The sequence below is a fragment of the Chelonia mydas genome, chromosome 23 (genome assembly GCF_015237465.2).
Source record: "Chelonia mydas isolate rCheMyd1 chromosome 23, rCheMyd1.pri.v2, whole genome shotgun sequence".
NCBI classification, from domain to species: domain Eukaryota; kingdom Metazoa; phylum Chordata; order Testudines; family Cheloniidae; genus Chelonia; species Chelonia mydas.
In genome coordinates this window covers 19,216,509-19,233,959 of record NC_051263.2, presented here as the reverse complement: position 1 = coordinate 19,233,959, position 17,451 = coordinate 19,216,509, and the positions used below count along the sequence as shown (strand labels likewise).

Below are 17,451 nucleotides of genomic sequence, written 5' to 3'. Positions count from 1 at the left end.
TGCAGTGTTGGCGGAAGGGGATGCAGTGGAGGAGGGGGTGTTGCAGTGATTGGGGAGGGGGATGCAGTGGAGGAGGGGGTGTTGCAGTGTTGGCGGAAGGGGATGCAGAAGAGGAGGGGGTGTTGCAGTGATTGGGGAGGGGGATGCAGTGAGGAGGGGGTGTTGCAGTGATTGGGGGGATGCAGTGGAGGAGAGAAATGCAGTGGAGGAGGGGGTGTTGCAGTGTTGGCGGAAGGGGATGCAGTGCAGGAGGGGGTGTTGCAGTGATTGGGGGGATGCAGTGGAGGAGAGAAATGCAGTGGAGGAGGGGGTGTTGCAGTGATTGGGGAGGGGGATGCAGTGAGGAGGGGGTGTTGCAGTGATTGGAGGGATGCAGTGGAGGAGAGAAATGCAGTGGAGGAGGGGGTGTTGCAGTGTTGGCGGAAGGGGATGCAGTGGAGGAGGGGGTGTTGCAGTGATTGGGGGGATGCAGTGATTGGGGAGGGGGATGCAGTGAGGAGGGGGTGTTGCAGTGATTGGGGGGATGCAGTGGAGGAGAGAAATGCAGTGGAGGAGGGGGTGTTGCAGTGTTGGCGGAAGGGGATGCAGTGGAGGGGGGGTGTTGCAGTGATTGGGGAGGGGGATGCAGTGGAGGAGGGGGTGTTGCAGTGTTGGCGGAAGGGGATGCAGTGAGGAGGGGGTGTTGCAGTGATTGGGGAGGGGGATGCAGTGGAGGAGGGGGTGTTGCAGTGATTGGGGGGATGCAGTGGAGGAGAGAAATGCAGTGGAGGAGGGGGTGTTGCAGTGTTGGCGGAAGGGGATGCAGTGGAGGAGGGGGTGTTGCAGTGTTGGGGGAGGGGGGTGCAGTGGAGGAGGGGGTGTTGCAGTGATTGGGGGGATGCAGTGATTGGGGAGGGGGATGCAGTGAGGAGGGGGTGTTGCAGTGATTGGGGGGATGCAGTGGAGGAGAGAAATGCAGTGGAGGAGGGGGTGTTGCAGTGTTGGCGGAAGGGGATGCAGTGGAGGAGGGGGTGTTGCAGTGTTGGCGGAAGGGGATGCAGTGGAGGAGGGGGTGTTGCAATGTTTGGGGAGGGCGATGCAGTGGAGGAGGGGGTGTTGCAGTGAGGGGTGTTGCAGGGGGGGAGGGGGGAGAGCCGCATGACCCGACAGCGCCGGGAATGGGGGGCGGGGCTCCTGGTGACAGGCACCTCCTGCACCCAATAACTGCAGGGGGCGGTTCCACGGGTGGGCGGGCCTGGCTGCTGGGAAGAGCCAATGGGGTTTGTGGCTGGCAGGGGAGGCGGATCCCTGCCTGGGACGGGCACCAGAGTCTCCACTGAGGTAGCGGGGGCAGGGTCTCATTCCGCGATTGACGCTTCGATCTGCAAATGGGACGGGGCTGCGAGGGTCAGAGCAGAAGAGCGTCATGGGGGTGGGGCTCAGGGTTTGAGTGACACATCGTCCACCAATGGCATTTGCATTAGGAGGTGGCCGGGGGCGAGTCCCTGAGTGACACCTGTCTCGCCCAATGGCATTCTCTTTTGGCTCTTGGGGCTTGTTACCGTCCGTCAGAGACTAGCGGCCAGTCGCGAAGCGAAGATAGGGCGGGGCAACATTGAGAGTGACATCCCCCTTGCCCAATGGGAGCTTCACAAGACTGCGAGGACCGGCTTGGAATGCTGAGTGACATCTCCCTCGCCTAATAGGAGCGTCTCTGGATGGGCGGGCACTCTGAGTGACACCTCCTTCGCCCAATAAGAGTACGTAGTGGCTGTGGGGCGTGCCCGGCACTCTGAGTGACACCTTCGTCGCCCAATAGGAGCACCTTTGGCTGTGGGGGCGGGTCCGCTACTCTGAATGACAGCTCAGTCGCCCAAGAGGACCACCTCTGGGGTGTGAGGGGTCGGCAAACATGCTGAGTGACATCTCCGTCGCCCAATAGGAGCGCCTCTTGCTTGTGGCGGGCGGGCCCGGCCCGCTGAGTGACAAGTGCCCGGCCCAACGGCGGCGCCCAACGCGAGGGGCGGGCCCGAGGCCCACGGGGGGGCCAATGGAGGCCGAGGGGCGGGGCCGGGCCCTCCCCCGGTATAAGCGGCGGGGGGCGGGGCTCTCGCTCTCTCTGCGCTTCGCTCGCAAGATGGCGGAGGCGACCAACTGCACCATGGAGGTGGGGGCCGGGCCGGGCCGGCACGTGCGGGGCCGGGGGCGCGGGGCGCGGCGGGGGCGGCTCGGGGCCTGGCGGGGGGGGACTTGGCGGGGGGCCGGGGAGCCCGCCGGGGGGGGCGCCGGGCTGGGGGGGTCGGCGGGGGGCTGTGTCCGGCGGGGGGGTGGCCGTGGGCGGGGGAACTCGGGGGGGGCCGTGGCTGGCGGGGAGCTCTTGGGGGGGGCGTCTCGGGGGGGCGGGGGCCGTGGCTGGCGGGGGCGTCTCGGGGGGGCGGGGCTGTGGCTGGGGGGGCGGGGGAACTCGGGGGGGGTCTTGGGGGGGCGGGGGCCGTGGCTGGCGGGGGGGTCTCGGGGGGGGCGTCTCGGGGGGGCGGGGGCCGTGGCTGGGGGGGCGGGGGAACTCGGGGGGGTCTCGGGGGGGCGGGGCTGTGGCGGGGGGGGCGGGGGAACTCGGGGGGGGTCTCGGGGGGGCGGGGCTGTGGCTGGGGGGGCGGGGGAACTCGGGGGGGGGTTTCGGGGGGCGGGGGCCGTGGCTGGCGGGGGGGGTCTCGGGGGGGGCGTCTCGGGGGAGCGGGGGCCGTGGCTGGGGGGGGCGGGGGAACTCGGGGGGGCGGGGGCCGTGGCCGGTGGGGGGGTCTCGGGGACCTCTCGCCCGCGGACAAAGGGGTGGGGGCGGATCCGCGGGGGCTGGGCGGGCCCTATGGGGGGCGGGGGGGCGGGGCCATGTCCCAGCGCTGCGGAGCGCGGGGAGCCTGCGGCTGGTTTCCGGTCCCGCGAGCTCAGCGGGGCGGGGGTCGGGAGTGTGGGGCACTGGCAGAGCGGGGGGGGGGGGGGCGGGCTGGGGGTCGGGAGCGGGGCGGGCTGGGGGTCGGGAGCGGGGGGGGGGGGGCGGGGGGTCGGGAGTGTGGGGCACTGGCAGAGCGGGGGGGGGGGGGCTGGGGGTCGGGAGTGTGGGGCACAGGCAGAGCGGGGGGGGGGGCACTGGCAGAGCGGGGGGGGGGCTGGGGGTCGGGAGTGTGGGGCACTGGCAGAGCGGGGGGGGGGGGGCTGGGGGTCGGGAGTGTGGGGCACTGGCAGAGCGGGGGGGGGGGGCTGGGGGTCGGGAGTGACGGGCACCGGCAGAGCTGGGGGGGGGCGGGGGGTCGGGAGTGTGGGGCACTGGCAGAGCGGGGGGGTCAGGGGGTCGGGAGTGTGGGGCACTGGCAGAGCTGGGGGTCAGGAGTGAGGGGCACCGGCAGAGAGGGGGCGTCAGGGGGACGGGAGTGTGGGGCACTGGCAGAGCTGGGGGGGCTGGGGGTCGGGAGTGTGGCGCACTGGTGGAGCGGGGGCGTCAGGGGGCCGGGAGTGTGGGGCACCGGCAGAGCTGGGGGGGCTGGGGGTCGGGAGTGTGGGGCACTGGCAGAGCTGCGGGGCTGTTCTGTTCCCGGCCTGGCTTGGTGCTGATCTTGCGAGGGGGGTGGAGCCCCCCGTGACCTGTGTCACCCCTCCCCTGGCAGCTGAGAGCAGTGGCCCCGGGCACAGTGTTAGGGAGACCCTGGCTCTGGGGGGCTCGGCCCCCCCCGGTTCCCGAGCCCCCCATTGACTTGTCTCCGTTACTTTCTCCTAGAATTTTGTAGCCACCCTGGCTAATGGGATGAGCCTGCAGACTGCGGTAGAAGATGTAAATATCCTTTGAGTGAGGGGCCAGGCCAGGGCTCGGGGGCTAGTGACCCCCAGGGCCGGCCGGCCGTGTACATCTCCCCCGGCCTGTTCCCAGCACTGCCTGGTGACATCCCCCCGGCCCGTTCCCAGTGACAAATGCCCCCCCACCCCTGCCGGCCAGCCACCATACCCCATTTCAACTGACCGCCCTGGTCCTCGCCCTGCCCCATCTAGAGGGTTCCCTCCCTTGGCAGCCAGCCCCAGAACCCCCCTTCGGAGTCAGATAAACCATGGGGAGGGGGACCGAAGGGATCCAGAACCACCCCCGCCCCCCGAAATCCCAGCTCAGAGTGTCTGCCTGCTCTCCCGGCAGGTTGCGACCCATCCCCCGCACATTGCTCAGCCCTAAGGGGGGCAGTGGGTGTCCATGGGGTGGCGGAGAAGAACCTCTAGGGCCCCTGCAGTCTCCTGGGGGGCGCTCTGTGCAGGGGGGTCCCATAGGAAGCTCCTAGGGCCCCATGTTCTGTATGGGGGTTACTGGCTGGGAGTTTTTGAGGGGGCTGGGTAGTTCACTGCATGGGGGGGGTGGGTCGCTGCTGGGGAGGCTGTGTGCATGGTTGGACCTCGGGGGGTGGGGAGTGGCTGTTGGAGTGTGAGTGGGGCTCTGTGCCTGGGGGGGCAGGTAGCTGCTGGGGGGATTCGGGGCTCTGTGCCTGGGGGGGCAGGTAGGTGCCAGGGGAATGGGGGGCTTTGTGCTTGGGTGGAGCAGGTAGCTGCTGGGGGGAGCGGGGGCAGGTGGCTGCAGGGGAGGGAGGGGGGAACTCTGTAATTTCCCAGTTTCCTTAACTCGGTCTCCAGCCCCAGCTCCTGTGATGCATTGTGGGTGCGGTCGGTGGGGGCACGGAGGTGGGGCGTGGGGAGACCCAGCTCTGCGGGGGGCTGGAATGGGGGGGCTTGGGGCTACGTGTCCCAGCCCTGCATTGTTCCTTCCAAACAGACATGCTCTGGGCCGCACCAGGGGAGGGGGCAGGATGGGGGGCTGGGTCCCTGGCCTTCAGCCTGGCCCCCCAGAATGGTGCTGTCTGCTGCCAGGGGACCCCCTGTTCCACATGGGCCCTGCAGAAATGGAAGTGGTGGCACCAGGCGGGGGCTGGTGTGAGGGACTGGGGGGGATACAGGCTGGGCTGGGCCCGTGGGACAGGTCAGGGGGGTGGATACTGGCCAGACTTGGCACATGGGGCTGATGCTGGGGCTTGGGGGTGGATACAGGCCAGGCTGGGCCCATGGGGCAGATGTGGGGGCTGGATAGCAGCTGGGCTGGGCCCGTGGGGCTGATGTGGGGAGTGGATAGTGGCTGGGCCAGCTGTGGCTTGGCCCCATCCCTAAGGTGTGTTTGGGGGCGTCCGTCTGACTGTGGCCCCCCCCCGCCCCCCAGGTGTCCTGTCCCCAGGCCGAGAGCAGTGTGAAGCCCACAGCCGAGGAGATGACGTCCAAGGATTATTACTTCGACTCCTATGCCCACTTCGGCATCCACGAGGTCAGTGTGGGGGGGAGGCTGCCCCCCGGGGCGTGGGGGGGGGCAGACGTCTCCATGGGGTACTTGGTTTCATGGGTGTGTCCCTACCACTTGCCCCCGTCCCACCCCCAGGAGGAAGTGGAGGATGAGGTGCACTGGGGGGCTGGGTAGGGTTGGGGGGTCCCTCTTCTCCCCCAGGTGATGCTGAAGGACGAGGCGTGTGGGGTTGGGGGGCCCCGCTGACCCCCTGTCCCCCCAGGAGATGCAGAAGGACCTGGGGAGGGGGCTGGAAGGGATTGGGGGGCCCCCTCTGACCCTCCGCATATTCCCTCAGGAGATGCTGAAGGACAAGGGGCGCGGGGAGGGGGTTGGGTGTCCCCCCAGGAGATGCTGAAGGACGAGGGTGCGGTGAGGGCTCTGGGAGGGGTTGGGGGGCCCCCACTGACCCCCCCCCCGTGTCCCCCCAGGAGATGCTGAAGGACGAGGTGCGCACTCTGACCTACAGAAACTCCATGTTCCACAACCGGCACCTCTTCAAGGACAAAGTGGTTCTGGACGTGGGCAGCGGCACCGGGATTCTCTGCATGTTCGCGGCCAAGGCGGGCGCCAAGCGGGTCATCGGGGTGAGTCGTTCCCCCTCCCCGCTGGGCCCCCTGACCCCTTGCTTCCCGGCCAGTCGCCTAGTCCGGTCCCCTGCGCTCACGGCAGGACTAAGTATTGTCCAGACCGTCCCTGACAGGGGTTTGTCCAACCCGCTCTTAAAAATCCCCAATGACGGAGATTCCACCACCGCCCTGGGCAGTTTATTCCGGTGCTTCACCAGCCTGACAGGACGTTTCTCCTAATGTCCAACCTAAACTGCCCTGGCTGCATAAGAACGGCCAGACTGGGTCAGACTCAAGGTCCATCCAGCCCAGGATCCTGTCGGCCAACAGTGGCCAATGCCAGGTGCCCCAGAGGGAGTGAACCTAACCGGTAATGATCAGTGATCGCTCTCCTGCCATCCATCTCCACCCTCTGACAAACAGAAGCTAGGGACACCATTCCTTACCCATCCTGGCTAATAGCCATTAATGGACTTACCCTCTGTGAATTTATCCAGTTCTCTTTTAAACCCTGTTATAGTCCTAGGCTTCACAACCTCCTGAGGCAAGGAGTTCCACAGGTTGATTGTGCGCTGAGCAAAGAAGAACTTCCTTTTATTTGTTTTAAACCTGCGGCCCATTAATTTCATTTCGTGGCCCCTAGTTCTAAAATTATGGGAACAAGTAAATAACTTTTCCTTATTCACTTTTTGCACAGCACTCATGATTTGATAGACCTCTATCATATCCCCCCTTAGTCGCCTCTTTTCCAAGCTGAAAAGTCCTAGCCTCTTTAATCTTTCCTCATAGGAGACCCCTAGTTGCCCTTTTCTGAACCTTTTCTAATGCCAGTATATCTTTTTTTGGGACGCGGGGACCACATCTGTACGCCGTATTCAAGATGTGGGCATACCATGGATTTATATAAGGGCAATAAGATATTCTCCGTCTTATTCTCTCTCCCTTTTTTAATGATTGCTAACATCCCGTTTGCTTTTTTGACTGCCGCTGCGCACTGCGTGGATGTCTTCGGAGAACTATCCACGATGACTCCAAGATCTTTCTCCTGAAAATTTAAGCCCATGGCTTCTTGTCCGATCCTCAGAGGTTCAGAAGAACAAATTTTTGTTCCCTCCTTGTAACTGCCTTTTCTGTACTTGCAAACTGTTCTCACGTCCCCGCTCCGGCTTCTCTTCTCCAGACTAAACAAACCCCGTTTTTTTTCAATCTTCCCCCATAGCTGATGTTTTCTAGACTTTTCATCATTTTTGTTGCTCTTCTCTGCGCTTTCTCCAATTTGTCCCCTCTCTCCTGCAATGTGGCGCCCAGAACTGGACCCAATACTCCAGCTGAGACCAGATCAGCACGGAGCAGAGCGGACAATTCACTTCTCATGTCTTGCTATTCACAGCAGCGTTACACTGTTGACTCTCATTTGGCTTGTGATCCACTCTGACCCCCAGATCCCTTTCCGCAGGACCCCTTCCTAGGCAGTCATTGCCCTTGTGTGTGTGCATCTGATTGTTCCTTCCGAAGTGGAGAACTTCGCATTTGTCCTGACTGAATTTCATCCGATTTACTTCCGACCATTTCTCCAGTTTGTCCGGATCGTTTTGAAGTTTAATCCTATTCCCCAAAGCATTTGCAACCTCTCCCAGCTCAGTATCGTCCGCAAACTTTATCAGTGTCCTCTCTGTGCCATTATCTAAATCCTTGCTGAAGATATTGAACAGAACCGGACCCAGAACCGATCCCTGCGGGACCTCGCTCGTTACTCCCTTCCAGCCTGACTGTGAACCCCTGATAACTACCCTCTGGGAATGATTTGGCCCCCTTTCTCTCCTCCCAGGGCCCCCCTCCCAGCCTCCCTGTTCTGCCCCAGCCCCGGGATGGGGGGGCGTTGCTCTTGGGGGTTCATCTCTCCCCACTGACCCCCCCCCCCGGCTCTGCTTGTCCCAGTCCTGGCGGGGGCACGTCGTCTCCCCACTGACCCCTGGCTGCCCTTGCAGATTGAGTGCTCCAGCATCTCCGACTACGCTGTCAAAATCGTCAAAGCCAACAAGCTGGACCATGGTGAGTGGGAGCCCCCCTGCCCCCCCCATTGTCTTCCCTGGGGCGCTGCCCCTGGAGCTCCCACAATCCCCTGCTGTCTCCCCTGGGGTATCCCCCTGCCCCCACGCCCTCTCCCCTGGGGTGCTGCCTCTCTGGAGCCACCCCCCCCCTTCTTGCTCCCAGGGTGCCCCCCGGAGCCTGCTGAGCCTGCTCATGGCTCCTCCCACCCGGACCGGTGCAGCTCTCCCCACAGGGCCCCGCCCTGCACCCCCATAACAGGAAACAGCAGCTCATCCCCATCCTCCCTGGAGCCGCTCCCCCTCCCCCACGTCTGGCCCATCCCCCGTGCTGAGACCCCCGTCCCCTCCCCCGCAGTGGTGTCCATCATCAAGGGCAAGGTGGAGGAGGTGGAGCTGCCGGTGGAGAAGGTCGACATCATCATCAGCGAGTGGATGGGTTACTGCCTCTTCTACGAGTCCATGCTCAACACTGTCATCTACGCCCGCGACAAGTGGCTGGTGGGTCCTTCCAGGCCCCCTCCTCTACCCCCTGCAGCCAGCTGGGCCCCCTTCTCTGCCCCCCGACAGCCAGCTGGGCTCCATTCCCCGACCTGCCATAGGGCCAGACGGGAGCTGGCTCCCTCGGAGGGGACAGGCCCTGTGTCCCATTCCCTGAGCCAGCCAGTCCCCACCTTGGGGTGGGTCAGAGCTGGTGCCCCGTACAGGGGAAAGGCCCCATTCCCCATCCCCCTGAGTCAGCCAGTCCCTGCCCTGGGGCCAGGTGGGAGCCGGCACCCCCTAGAGAGGAACAGGCCCCATTCCCCGCCCCCTGAGCCAGACAGTTCCTGCCCCTTAGTGGGGCAAGGCCCTGTATTCTGTTCTGGGGACCCTGTGCCTAGGTGCTGTGGGGGTGGGGGAGCGTTGGGGATTTTAGGGGCTGTGACGCAGTGACCCCCCCCCTCCGTTTGTCTCCCCAGACCCCCGACGGACTCATCTTCCCTGACCGGGCCACCCTGTATGTCACAGCCATAGAGGACCGGCAGTACAAGGACTACAAGATCCACTGTGAGTGGGGGGGGCTGCAGCCCCTCTCTTGGGGGGCTGGCTAAGTGTCTGCAGGGTGCTGGTCCTGGTGACTCTCCCTGCCTGCGGGCAGTGTTGCTGCTGTTCTGTGGTGGACGGGGGGGGTGTGTGTGTGTGTGTGTGTGTGTGTGTGTGTGTGTGTGTGTCTTGGTGTGGCCCTGGCTCTCTGTCCCGGGTGGGGGCGGGTCTCTTGTTCCGCCCGCCCGTGGGGTCTGCCTGACCCCCCCCCATTAAATCATAGAATCATAGAATCTCAGGGTTGGAAGGGACCTCACGAGGTCATCTAGTCCAACCTCCTGCTCAAAGCAGGACCGATCCCCAGTTAAATCCTCCCAGCCAGGGCTTTGTCAAGCCTGACCTTAAAAACTTCTAGGGAAGGAGATTCCCCCACCTCCCTAGGGAACCCATTCCAATGCTTCACCCCCCTCCTAGAGAAATAGTGTTTCCTAACATCCAACCTAGACCTCCCCCACAGCAACTTGAGACCATTACTCCTCGTTCTGTCATCAGCTACCACTGAGAACAGTCTAGATCCATCCTCTTTGGAACCCCCTTTCAGGTAGTTGAAAGCAGCTATCAAATCTCCCCTCATTCTTCTCTTTCACAGACTAAACAATCCCAGTTCCCTCAGCCTCTCCTCATAACTCATGTGTTCCAGCCCCCTAATCATTTTTGTTGCCCTCCGACGGACACTTTCCAATTTTTCCACATCTTTCTTGTAGTGTGGGGCCCAAAACTGGACACAGTACTCCAGATGAGGCCTCACCAATGTTGAATAGAGGGGAACGATCACGTCCCTCGATCTGCTGGCAATGCCCCTACGTATACATCCCAAAATGCCATTGGCCTTCTTGGCAACAAGGGCACACTGATGACTCATATCCAGCTTCTCGTCCACTGTAACCCCTAGGTCCTTTTCTGCAGAACTGCTGCCGAGCCATTCGGTCCCTAGTCTGTAGCGGTGCATGGGGTTCTTCTGTCCTGAGTGCAGGACTCTGCACTTGTCCTTGTTGAACCTCATCAGATTTCTTTTGGCCCAATCCTCTAATTTGTCTAGGTCCCTCTGTATCCTATCCCTACCCTCCAGCGTATCTCCCTCTCCTCCCAGTTTAGTGTCATCTGCAAACTTGCTGAGGGTGCAATCCACACCATCCTCCAGATCATTAATGAAGATATTGAACAAAACCGGCCCAAGGACCCACCCTTGGGGCACTCCACATGATACCGGCTGCCAACTAGACATGGAGCCATTGATCACTACCCGTTGAGCCCGACAATCTAGCCAGCTTTCCATCCACCTTATAGTCCATTCATCCAGCCCATACTTCTTTAACTTACTGGCAAGAATACTGTGGGAGACCGTGTCAAAAGCTTTGCTGAAGTCAAGGAACAACACGTCCACCGCTTTCCCCTCATCCACAGAGCCAGTTATCTCGTCATAGAAGGCAATTAGATTAGTCAGGCATGACTTGCTCTTGGTGAATCCATGCTGACTGTTCCTGATCACTTTCCTCTCCTCTAAGTGCTTCAGAATTGATTCCTTGAGGACCTGCTCCATGATTTTTCCAGGGACTGAGGCAAGGCTGACTGGCCTGTAGTTCCCAGGATCCTCCTTCTTCCCTTTTTGAAAGATGGGCACTACATTAGCCTTTTTCCAGTCGTCCGGGACTTCCCCGGATCGCCATGAGTTTTCAAAGATAATGGCCAATGGCTCTGCAATAACATCCCCCAACTCCTTTAGCACTCTCGGATGCAGCGCATCCGGCCCCATGGACTTGTGCTCGTCCAGCTTTTCTAAATAGTCCCGAACCACTTCTTTCTCCACAGAGGGCTGGTCACCTCCTCCCCATGCTGTGGTGCCCAGTGTAGCAATCTGGGAGCTGACCTTGTTCGTGAAGACAGAGGCAAAAAAAGCATTGAGTACCTTAGCTTTTTCCACATCCTCTGTCACTAGGTTGCCTCCCTCATTCAGTAAGGGGCCCACACTTTCCTTGACTTTCTTCTTGTTGCTAACATACCTGAAGAAACCCTTCTTGTTACTCTTAACATCTCTTGCTAGCTGCAGCTCCAGGTGCGATTTGGCCTTCCTGATCTCACTCCTGCATGCCTGAGCAGTATTTTTATACTCTTGCCTGGTCATTTGTCCAATCTTGCACTTCTTGTAAGCTTCTTTTTTGTGTTTAAGATCAGCAAGGATTTCACTGTTAAGCCAAGCTGGTCGCCTGCCATATTTACTATTCTTTCTACACATCGGGATGGTTTGTCCCTGTAACCTCAATAAGGATTCTTTAAAATACAGCCAGCTCTCCTGGCCTCCTTTCCCCCTCATGTTGTTCTCCCAGGGGATCCTGCCCATCAGTTCCCTGAGGGAGTCAGTCTGCTTTTCTGAAGTCCAGGGTCCGTATTCTGCTGCTCTCCTTTCTTCCCTGTGTCAGGATCCCGAACTCGACCATCTCATGGTTACTGCCTCCCAGGTTCCCATCCACTTTTGATTCCCCTACTAATTCTTCCTGGTTTGTGAGCAGCAGGTCAAGAAGAGCTCTGCCCCTAGTTGGTTCCTCCAGCACTTGCACCAGGAAATTGTCCCCGCACCGCTGTATTGCTCTCCCAGCAGATATCAGGGTGATTGATTCCTGGCTGCAGCCCTCACCCCTGCACCCCAACCCTCTGCCCCAGCCCTGAGCCCCTCCCAAACCCCTCATCCCCAGCTCCATTGGGTCGGGCATCAACAGTTTTCTTCAACTGGGTCGCCAGAAAAAAAGTTTGAAAACCGCTGGGTTAAAGCAACCCAGACACCCACTGCAGGTATGCGGGGGGTCACTGAAAATCTTATTCATCATCTAAGAAAGTTCGACCAGCCCCAGAGGATGGGACACATCACCTCCCAGGTTAATGAATCTTCCAGGTCTTACCCAAATACGCGCTTTCCGCCAATTCTTAACAACGAAATGAAAAAATTTTAAGAAAAGAGAATTCGTTAAAAGGTCAGTGCACATACAGGTGTGAACACAGCTCTGAGATCAGATTTGTCACAGAGGTGATGAGCTTTGTAGTTGCTAAGCGTTCTTTCAGAATTAGTCCATAGGTTATAGTCCAATGTCCATATTCAGGGTGTCATGGACTCTCAGGTCGTGGCCACTCTTGGCCCCATGTGGTCCCTGGGGGGAACCCCCTTCAGTGTGACAGCCCTTCTCGGGGGTCCTCTCTCTCGGGGGGTTAAGCCCCTCCGCCTCCTGGAACTGCACCTTAGCACGCCTGTCTCTGCCGTGGGCCCCCTCAGGAAGTCCCCTCGCTCTGGACCCCTGGGGCCTCCACTCCCAGAGGGAATAATGCCCCCCTGTTCTCTAGCCCGGAGTGACTCTCAGCCAGCATAAAACAAGAGGGTTTATTGAGCGTCTGAACCCAGCACAGGAAACTCTCCGGGTCGCAGGCCTGGCCTCCCTCAGCCCAGCACATCCCAGTTTCTCCTGCATCCAGGTGGGCTCTTCCTGCTCCCCTCTCCAGCCCCAAGCCCCCCTGCTTCCCAGCTGGGCAGCTGAGATCACCGGCCCCAAGCCCCCCTCTGTCTATTGTCTTCTCTCCAGGTAAACAGGGTCGTCTGAGCCCCCTCTTCTGTCCTCTGGCCCCTCTGGCTGGAACCGGCTGGTCAGGTCACCGGGGTCCTCTCTTCACAGCCCATTGTCCTCCCACTGGCCGGACCCGGCTGTGACTCCCGAGCGGGGCCTCCCGGCCACCAGTCACTGGGTCTCCGTTCTCCAGGCCATTGGCTGGGGTCCCAGGTCCCTTGCCGGTCCCCTGTACCAACAAACTCCCTCCCCCATCACCTCCTTAAACCAGTAACATGCAGGGAAACTTGAGTCCCACCCCCTCGGCATGCAAACCATTGGAAAAACCAGGACACCCCCCCCCCCCACCTCGTCACACAGGGTGATCCAGATCAGACTGGATATCTGGCCCCTGACTTAAACTTCCCCTGCAGGAAGCATCAAGAAGATCTGAGAGAAAAGGATCAGGACCCAAGGGGTTTTTATATAGCTCCAGGCCTTCTCTGGACAGCTCGGAGTCCTTAGGGGAACAATAGGCAATCATGGAGACTTTGAAGTAGCCCTGTTTCCTACGCATCCCCGGTAATTAGCTACACAGATTAACATAAGGCAGTTGATCCATTAGGCAGTTTATCACCGACTTTAAAGAGACATAGAGACAAGTCATCTAAATGTTAATATTCCCTTTTGATCTCTGAATCAACAGCCTTAGTGACAGACAGGCGCTCTCTGTTTATGTGGCTAACATCTAATCAGATGTAAGTAAGCACACACAATTAGTATCACCCCCAATTCTCTAACAATCCAGGTTTGCTCTGCAGAGTTGGAGCCTATCTAGCATGGAATGGCCCTAATTACTGTTTACACACTTTTCTAAGGTATTTGGGTCATTTATCCTGCAGGGGGCTTAACCCTTTCTGGCCCCGTGTCACGCTGTATAAGATTTGTTGCCGTTATAGCCGTGGCATGGTCCCTCCTCTAATCCGATAACGTCTCCTCCGCCAGGGTGGGAGAACGTCTATGGCTTCGACATGTCCTGCATCAAGGACGTGGCCATCAAGGAGCCGCTGGTGGACGTGGTGGATCCAAAGCAGCTGGTCACCAACGCCTGCCTCATCAAGGTGCAGCCCGGGGGACAGGCCTGCCCCTGGCAAGGGGGCCATGCAAGGGGGTGGATGCCAGGAGATGCAGTTCCAGCCTGTGGAACTCCCTGCCACTGGATGGCACCGGGGCTGAGAGTCCCCCTCTGCCCGGCTTTTGCCACCCACCAGGGAGCCCCCCAGACAGGGCCTGGCGTTGGGGGTGTTATGCGTCTCTGGGGCGGGGGGGGGTGTGTGTGTGTGTGGGCAGCGCTGACCCCGCTCCTCCCGCAGGAGGTCGACATCTACACGGTGAAGGTGGAGGACCTGACGTTCACCTCGCCCTTCTGCCTCCAAGTGAAGCGCAATGACTACATCCACGCGCTCGTGGCGTATTTCAACATCGAGTTCACCCGTTGCCACAAGCGGACCGGCTTCTCCACCAGTATGGCCCGGGCGGGGCCAGGGAGCGGGGCCAGGGGCGGGGCCTCTGGGTGGGGGGCGGGGCCACGGGATAGTGTTGGGGGCAAAGGAGGGGATGGGAACGGGGGGTGGGGCTCGGGGAGGGGGCAGGGCCAAGGGATAGGACTCTAGGGGAGGGGTGGGGCTGGCCCTAGGCCCCTTCCCCTGACCCCCTCTTCGCTCCCCCCCCCAGGCCCCGAGTCGCCCTACACCCACTGGAAGCAGACGGTGTTCTACATGGAGGACTACCTGACGGTGAAGACGGGCGAGGAGATCTTCGGCACCATCAGCATGAAGCCCAATGCCAAGAACAACGTGAGTGACGGGCTGGGGGGCACCAGTGGAGATGCCTACATCTGGGCTCATGGGGGGAGCCACACCCCCCCCCCCCCCCCCCCCCCCGGGTTCTGAAGAGCTTGATTGCGGCCCCGTGATGGTCCTCTAAAGGGCATTGTCCTGTGGAACTCACTGCTACTGGATTCTGAAGCAGAGAGGGGGATGGGGGGCCAGTGCAGTGCATGCTGGGAGGCAGGGAGTGGTGGGCCAGACCCCCATGACTTACCCCACCACCCCATCTCTCCCCTGCAGCGGGACCTGGACTTCACCATCGACCTGGACTTCAAGGGCCAGCTGTGTGAGCTGTCCTGCTCGACGGATTACCGCATGCGCTAGCCCCCCATGTCCGCCCCCCATTGTGCCGTGTGCCCCCCCGGGGCGGGCCCAGAGCCGTGGGCGCCGGCCACGACTCCCCTTCTCATGGTGAGGGGGGCGCAGAGCTGCCGCTGACTCCCCCCTCCCTGCGTGGCCCTTGGCAGGAGGGGGGACACATCTCCCTCTGCCTTGGGGCCCCCCCATCCCTCCCTCCCGTCTGCTTTTAAACCAGCGACCCTCCCCAGTAACTAAGTACCTCACTGCTCCCCCCCCCCCCCCCCCACTCTGCTGTGCCGTGGGGCACCCATGAGAGGTGCCAGGGCCTGGCTGAGTCCCTCTGTTCCGGTGGGGGGGTGGGGCTGCCCTGTTTTTTAGCTGAGGGAGGGCAGGGCGGGGGGGCTATGGGGAGGGTCCCCAGTTTGTGTTTTGCTGACGGTTCTGGTCTCTTCTCCCCCCCCTTTTACCCCCGCCCGGTTGACACATCGTGACTGTTTCATAAGTTATGTTTTTATATGGTTACATTCATGAGAAAATAAAGAGATGAAACGGGGCCCCCGGCTGCCTGGGGAGGGTGGGGGGGCCCCCAAACTGTGACCCCCCCATGGCTTCCTGGGTAGGGTGGGCCTGGCATGCCTAAACTGGCTCCTGCTGCTCTGTACCCCAAAAACCTGCCTGCCATGGGGCACCCTGCAGGCCCCCAGCCTCTATCCTACTCCGCAAGGGAAGGGCCCCCCTGCAGCCCTTTGTCCCAGAACCCTCCTGGCGGGGAGGTGGGGGGCTCCCCTCTCTGGGCAGCCCCCCGGTGACATCAGGAGCTGCATGGCCACAATAGCCGAGTTGCATCTGCTGGAGCTGGGGGCAGAACGCAGGCATCCTAGCTCTCCCCCCGCCCCCCGATGTACTAAGTGGTAGCTGTGTGGTGATTGGGGGGGGCCCCCTGTGGGGGTGTGGCTTAGAGCTGGGGGCTCTGTCACCCCTGAGCCCTGGCTGCCCATTGTGGCCACTCATCCAGGAAGTGGGGTCTTGGGTGTGGAGGTGGCATCTTTGGGTGGGGGCTTCCTGGACACCCCCCAGTCCCCTTTGGCAGCATCATTGCCCCCACCCTCCTGGCTAGAAAAATACCCAGGGGTGGGAGCTGCCCTCAGCCTGGTCCACCCCCCTTTGTGTGGCCCCAGTGCTGCCCTGTCTGTGCCCCCCTAGCCTGGCACAGGGGGACCCTGAGCTCTGTCTGGGGGAAGGGTCTGGGCGGTGCCCGGTGTGGGCCCTGATCTCAGTGTGTGTGAGGGTTGGGAGTTGCCTCTCATGGCCTGGGACCCCCGTGGTGGAGGGGCTGCCCCCCAAGAGCCGGTGCCTGCACTGTGGGGCTTCCACTGAGACTATAAGAGATGCCAGGTACAGACCAACTGAGGGGGGAGAGCACACGCCCCCCCCCCCAGCTAGCTAAGGGGCACACGTGGCGGGGGGTGTTCAGGCTCTGGGTGTTTCCCATGGAAGCTGAGAATCCCAGGGCTTTGCGGTGCCCCCCAAGGGCTGCCCCCATGGGGGAGGGTCACTGATTCTCAGGCCCAAAAGCAACATGTAGGAATCTGCCCCCTACCTCCAGCTCCTTCCCAGGCTGGCTCCGGCCTGAGGCACGGCCCAGCCTGGGCCCACGGCTGCCCTCCCACCGCCAGGCTGCCAAGCCTGTGGACTCATATTTGTTGCCCTCTCTAGGGACCTGCCACCAGTCTCTGCCCCCCTGCACCTGCCCTGGGGGGGAGCGGCCAAGCTAGGCTCCTGGCATCACTTTAAGGCAGGTTTTCTGGGAACCCACCAGACTCATCCCCGGCCTCCTGGAATTGGGGCCCTGGGCGCCCCAAGGCCGAAGCCAATCGCTGCTCCGCGACACGCCCGTGGCCCCCTGGGAGCTCGGGTTCGGCCACCATTCGCTGCGCCCAGACGTTTACATTTCCCTGGAGCTGTGTTTAAACACGCTGGGGGCTCGGGCCCTGCCGATCCGGATTGCTCTCTAGGACTGACTTGCTTTAGGTGGGTAACTCACCTCGCCCCCAAGTTTGGGGTCATCTGCAGCCTTTAGTGGGGCTGGTTTTCTGTTTTCCTCCAACTTCTTGGTAAAAACATTACCCCGCGCAGGGCCACGACCAGTTCCTTGCGGGACACCCCAAACATGCCTGACGATTCCCCGCCTAGAACTCCGTTGGGAGCCCGCGCAGACAGTGTTCAATCTTTTAACGGGGGCCATGTTAATTTTATATGGGTCTCGTTTTTAATCAAATTGGCCCTGTGGTACCAAGGCAAACACCTCAGCACAATTACCTCGCCACAAGTTAGTTTGATGAGCTGGTTTTCATAAACCCATGTTCATTGGCATTAATGGCATCACCGACCTCTCAGTTGTTATTAATCGAGTTACATATCAGCCTCACTGTTATCTTGCCCGGATCAATGTCTGGCTTCAATTACCTGGGTTTGCCCATTTACTCTTTTTCAATATTAGCACAACACTGGCTTTCATCCTGTCTTCTGGCACTTCCCCAGCGTGCTGAGACATTGGAAAAAAGCAACATTAATGGTCCAGCAAACTCCTCGGCCAGCTCTTTTAAAACTCTTGGGTGGACGTTCTCTGGACCTGATTTAAAAATATCTCACTTCAATAGCTGCTGTTCACCAGCCTCCAGATACTAGTGGAATGGAAAG

At 60.9% G+C, this 17,451-nt stretch overlaps 1 protein-coding gene across 2 annotated transcripts; it reads left to right on the top strand.

Moving 5' to 3' along the window:
• The first annotated feature begins 2,029 nt into the window (after positions 1–2,029).
• On the top strand, positions 2,030–15,304 carry PRMT1 (protein arginine methyltransferase 1). Of its 2 annotated transcripts, XM_037888342.2 has the most exons (11): positions 2,058–2,146; positions 3,749–3,802; positions 5,219–5,320; positions 5,767–5,922; positions 7,893–7,956; positions 8,311–8,453; positions 8,912–8,999; positions 13,568–13,683; positions 13,936–14,086; positions 14,297–14,418; positions 14,692–15,304. In XM_037888342.2, exons 1-11 carry the CDS (start codon positions 2,117–2,119, stop codon positions 14,773–14,775), a joined length of 1,110 nt encoding a protein of 369 aa, XP_037744270.1. In that variant the 5' UTR covers positions 2,058–2,116; the 3' UTR covers positions 14,776–15,304. The 2 variants fall into 2 exon arrangements, with proteins under 2 accessions (XP_037744271.2, XP_037744270.1); XM_037888343.2 differs by lacking the exon at positions 3,749–3,802 and having other exon boundaries at positions 2,030–2,146.
• The last annotated feature ends 2,147 nt before the right edge of the window (positions 15,305–17,451 follow it).

Excerpts from the sequence above, each read along its gene's own strand:
- PRMT1 (XM_037888343.2), top strand. The coding sequence starts at position 2,030 with ATGGAGGCCGAGGGGCGGGGCCGGGCCCTCCCCCGGTATAAGCGGCGG. Across the intron at positions 5,923-7,892 it reads GCGCCAAGCGGGTCATCGGG|ATTGAGTGCTCCAGCATCTC; the intron begins GTGAGTCGTTCC and ends CTGCCCTTGCAG. Across the intron at positions 13,684-13,935 it reads CCAACGCCTGCCTCATCAAG|GAGGTCGACATCTACACGGT; the intron begins GTGCAGCCCGGG and ends CTCCTCCCGCAG.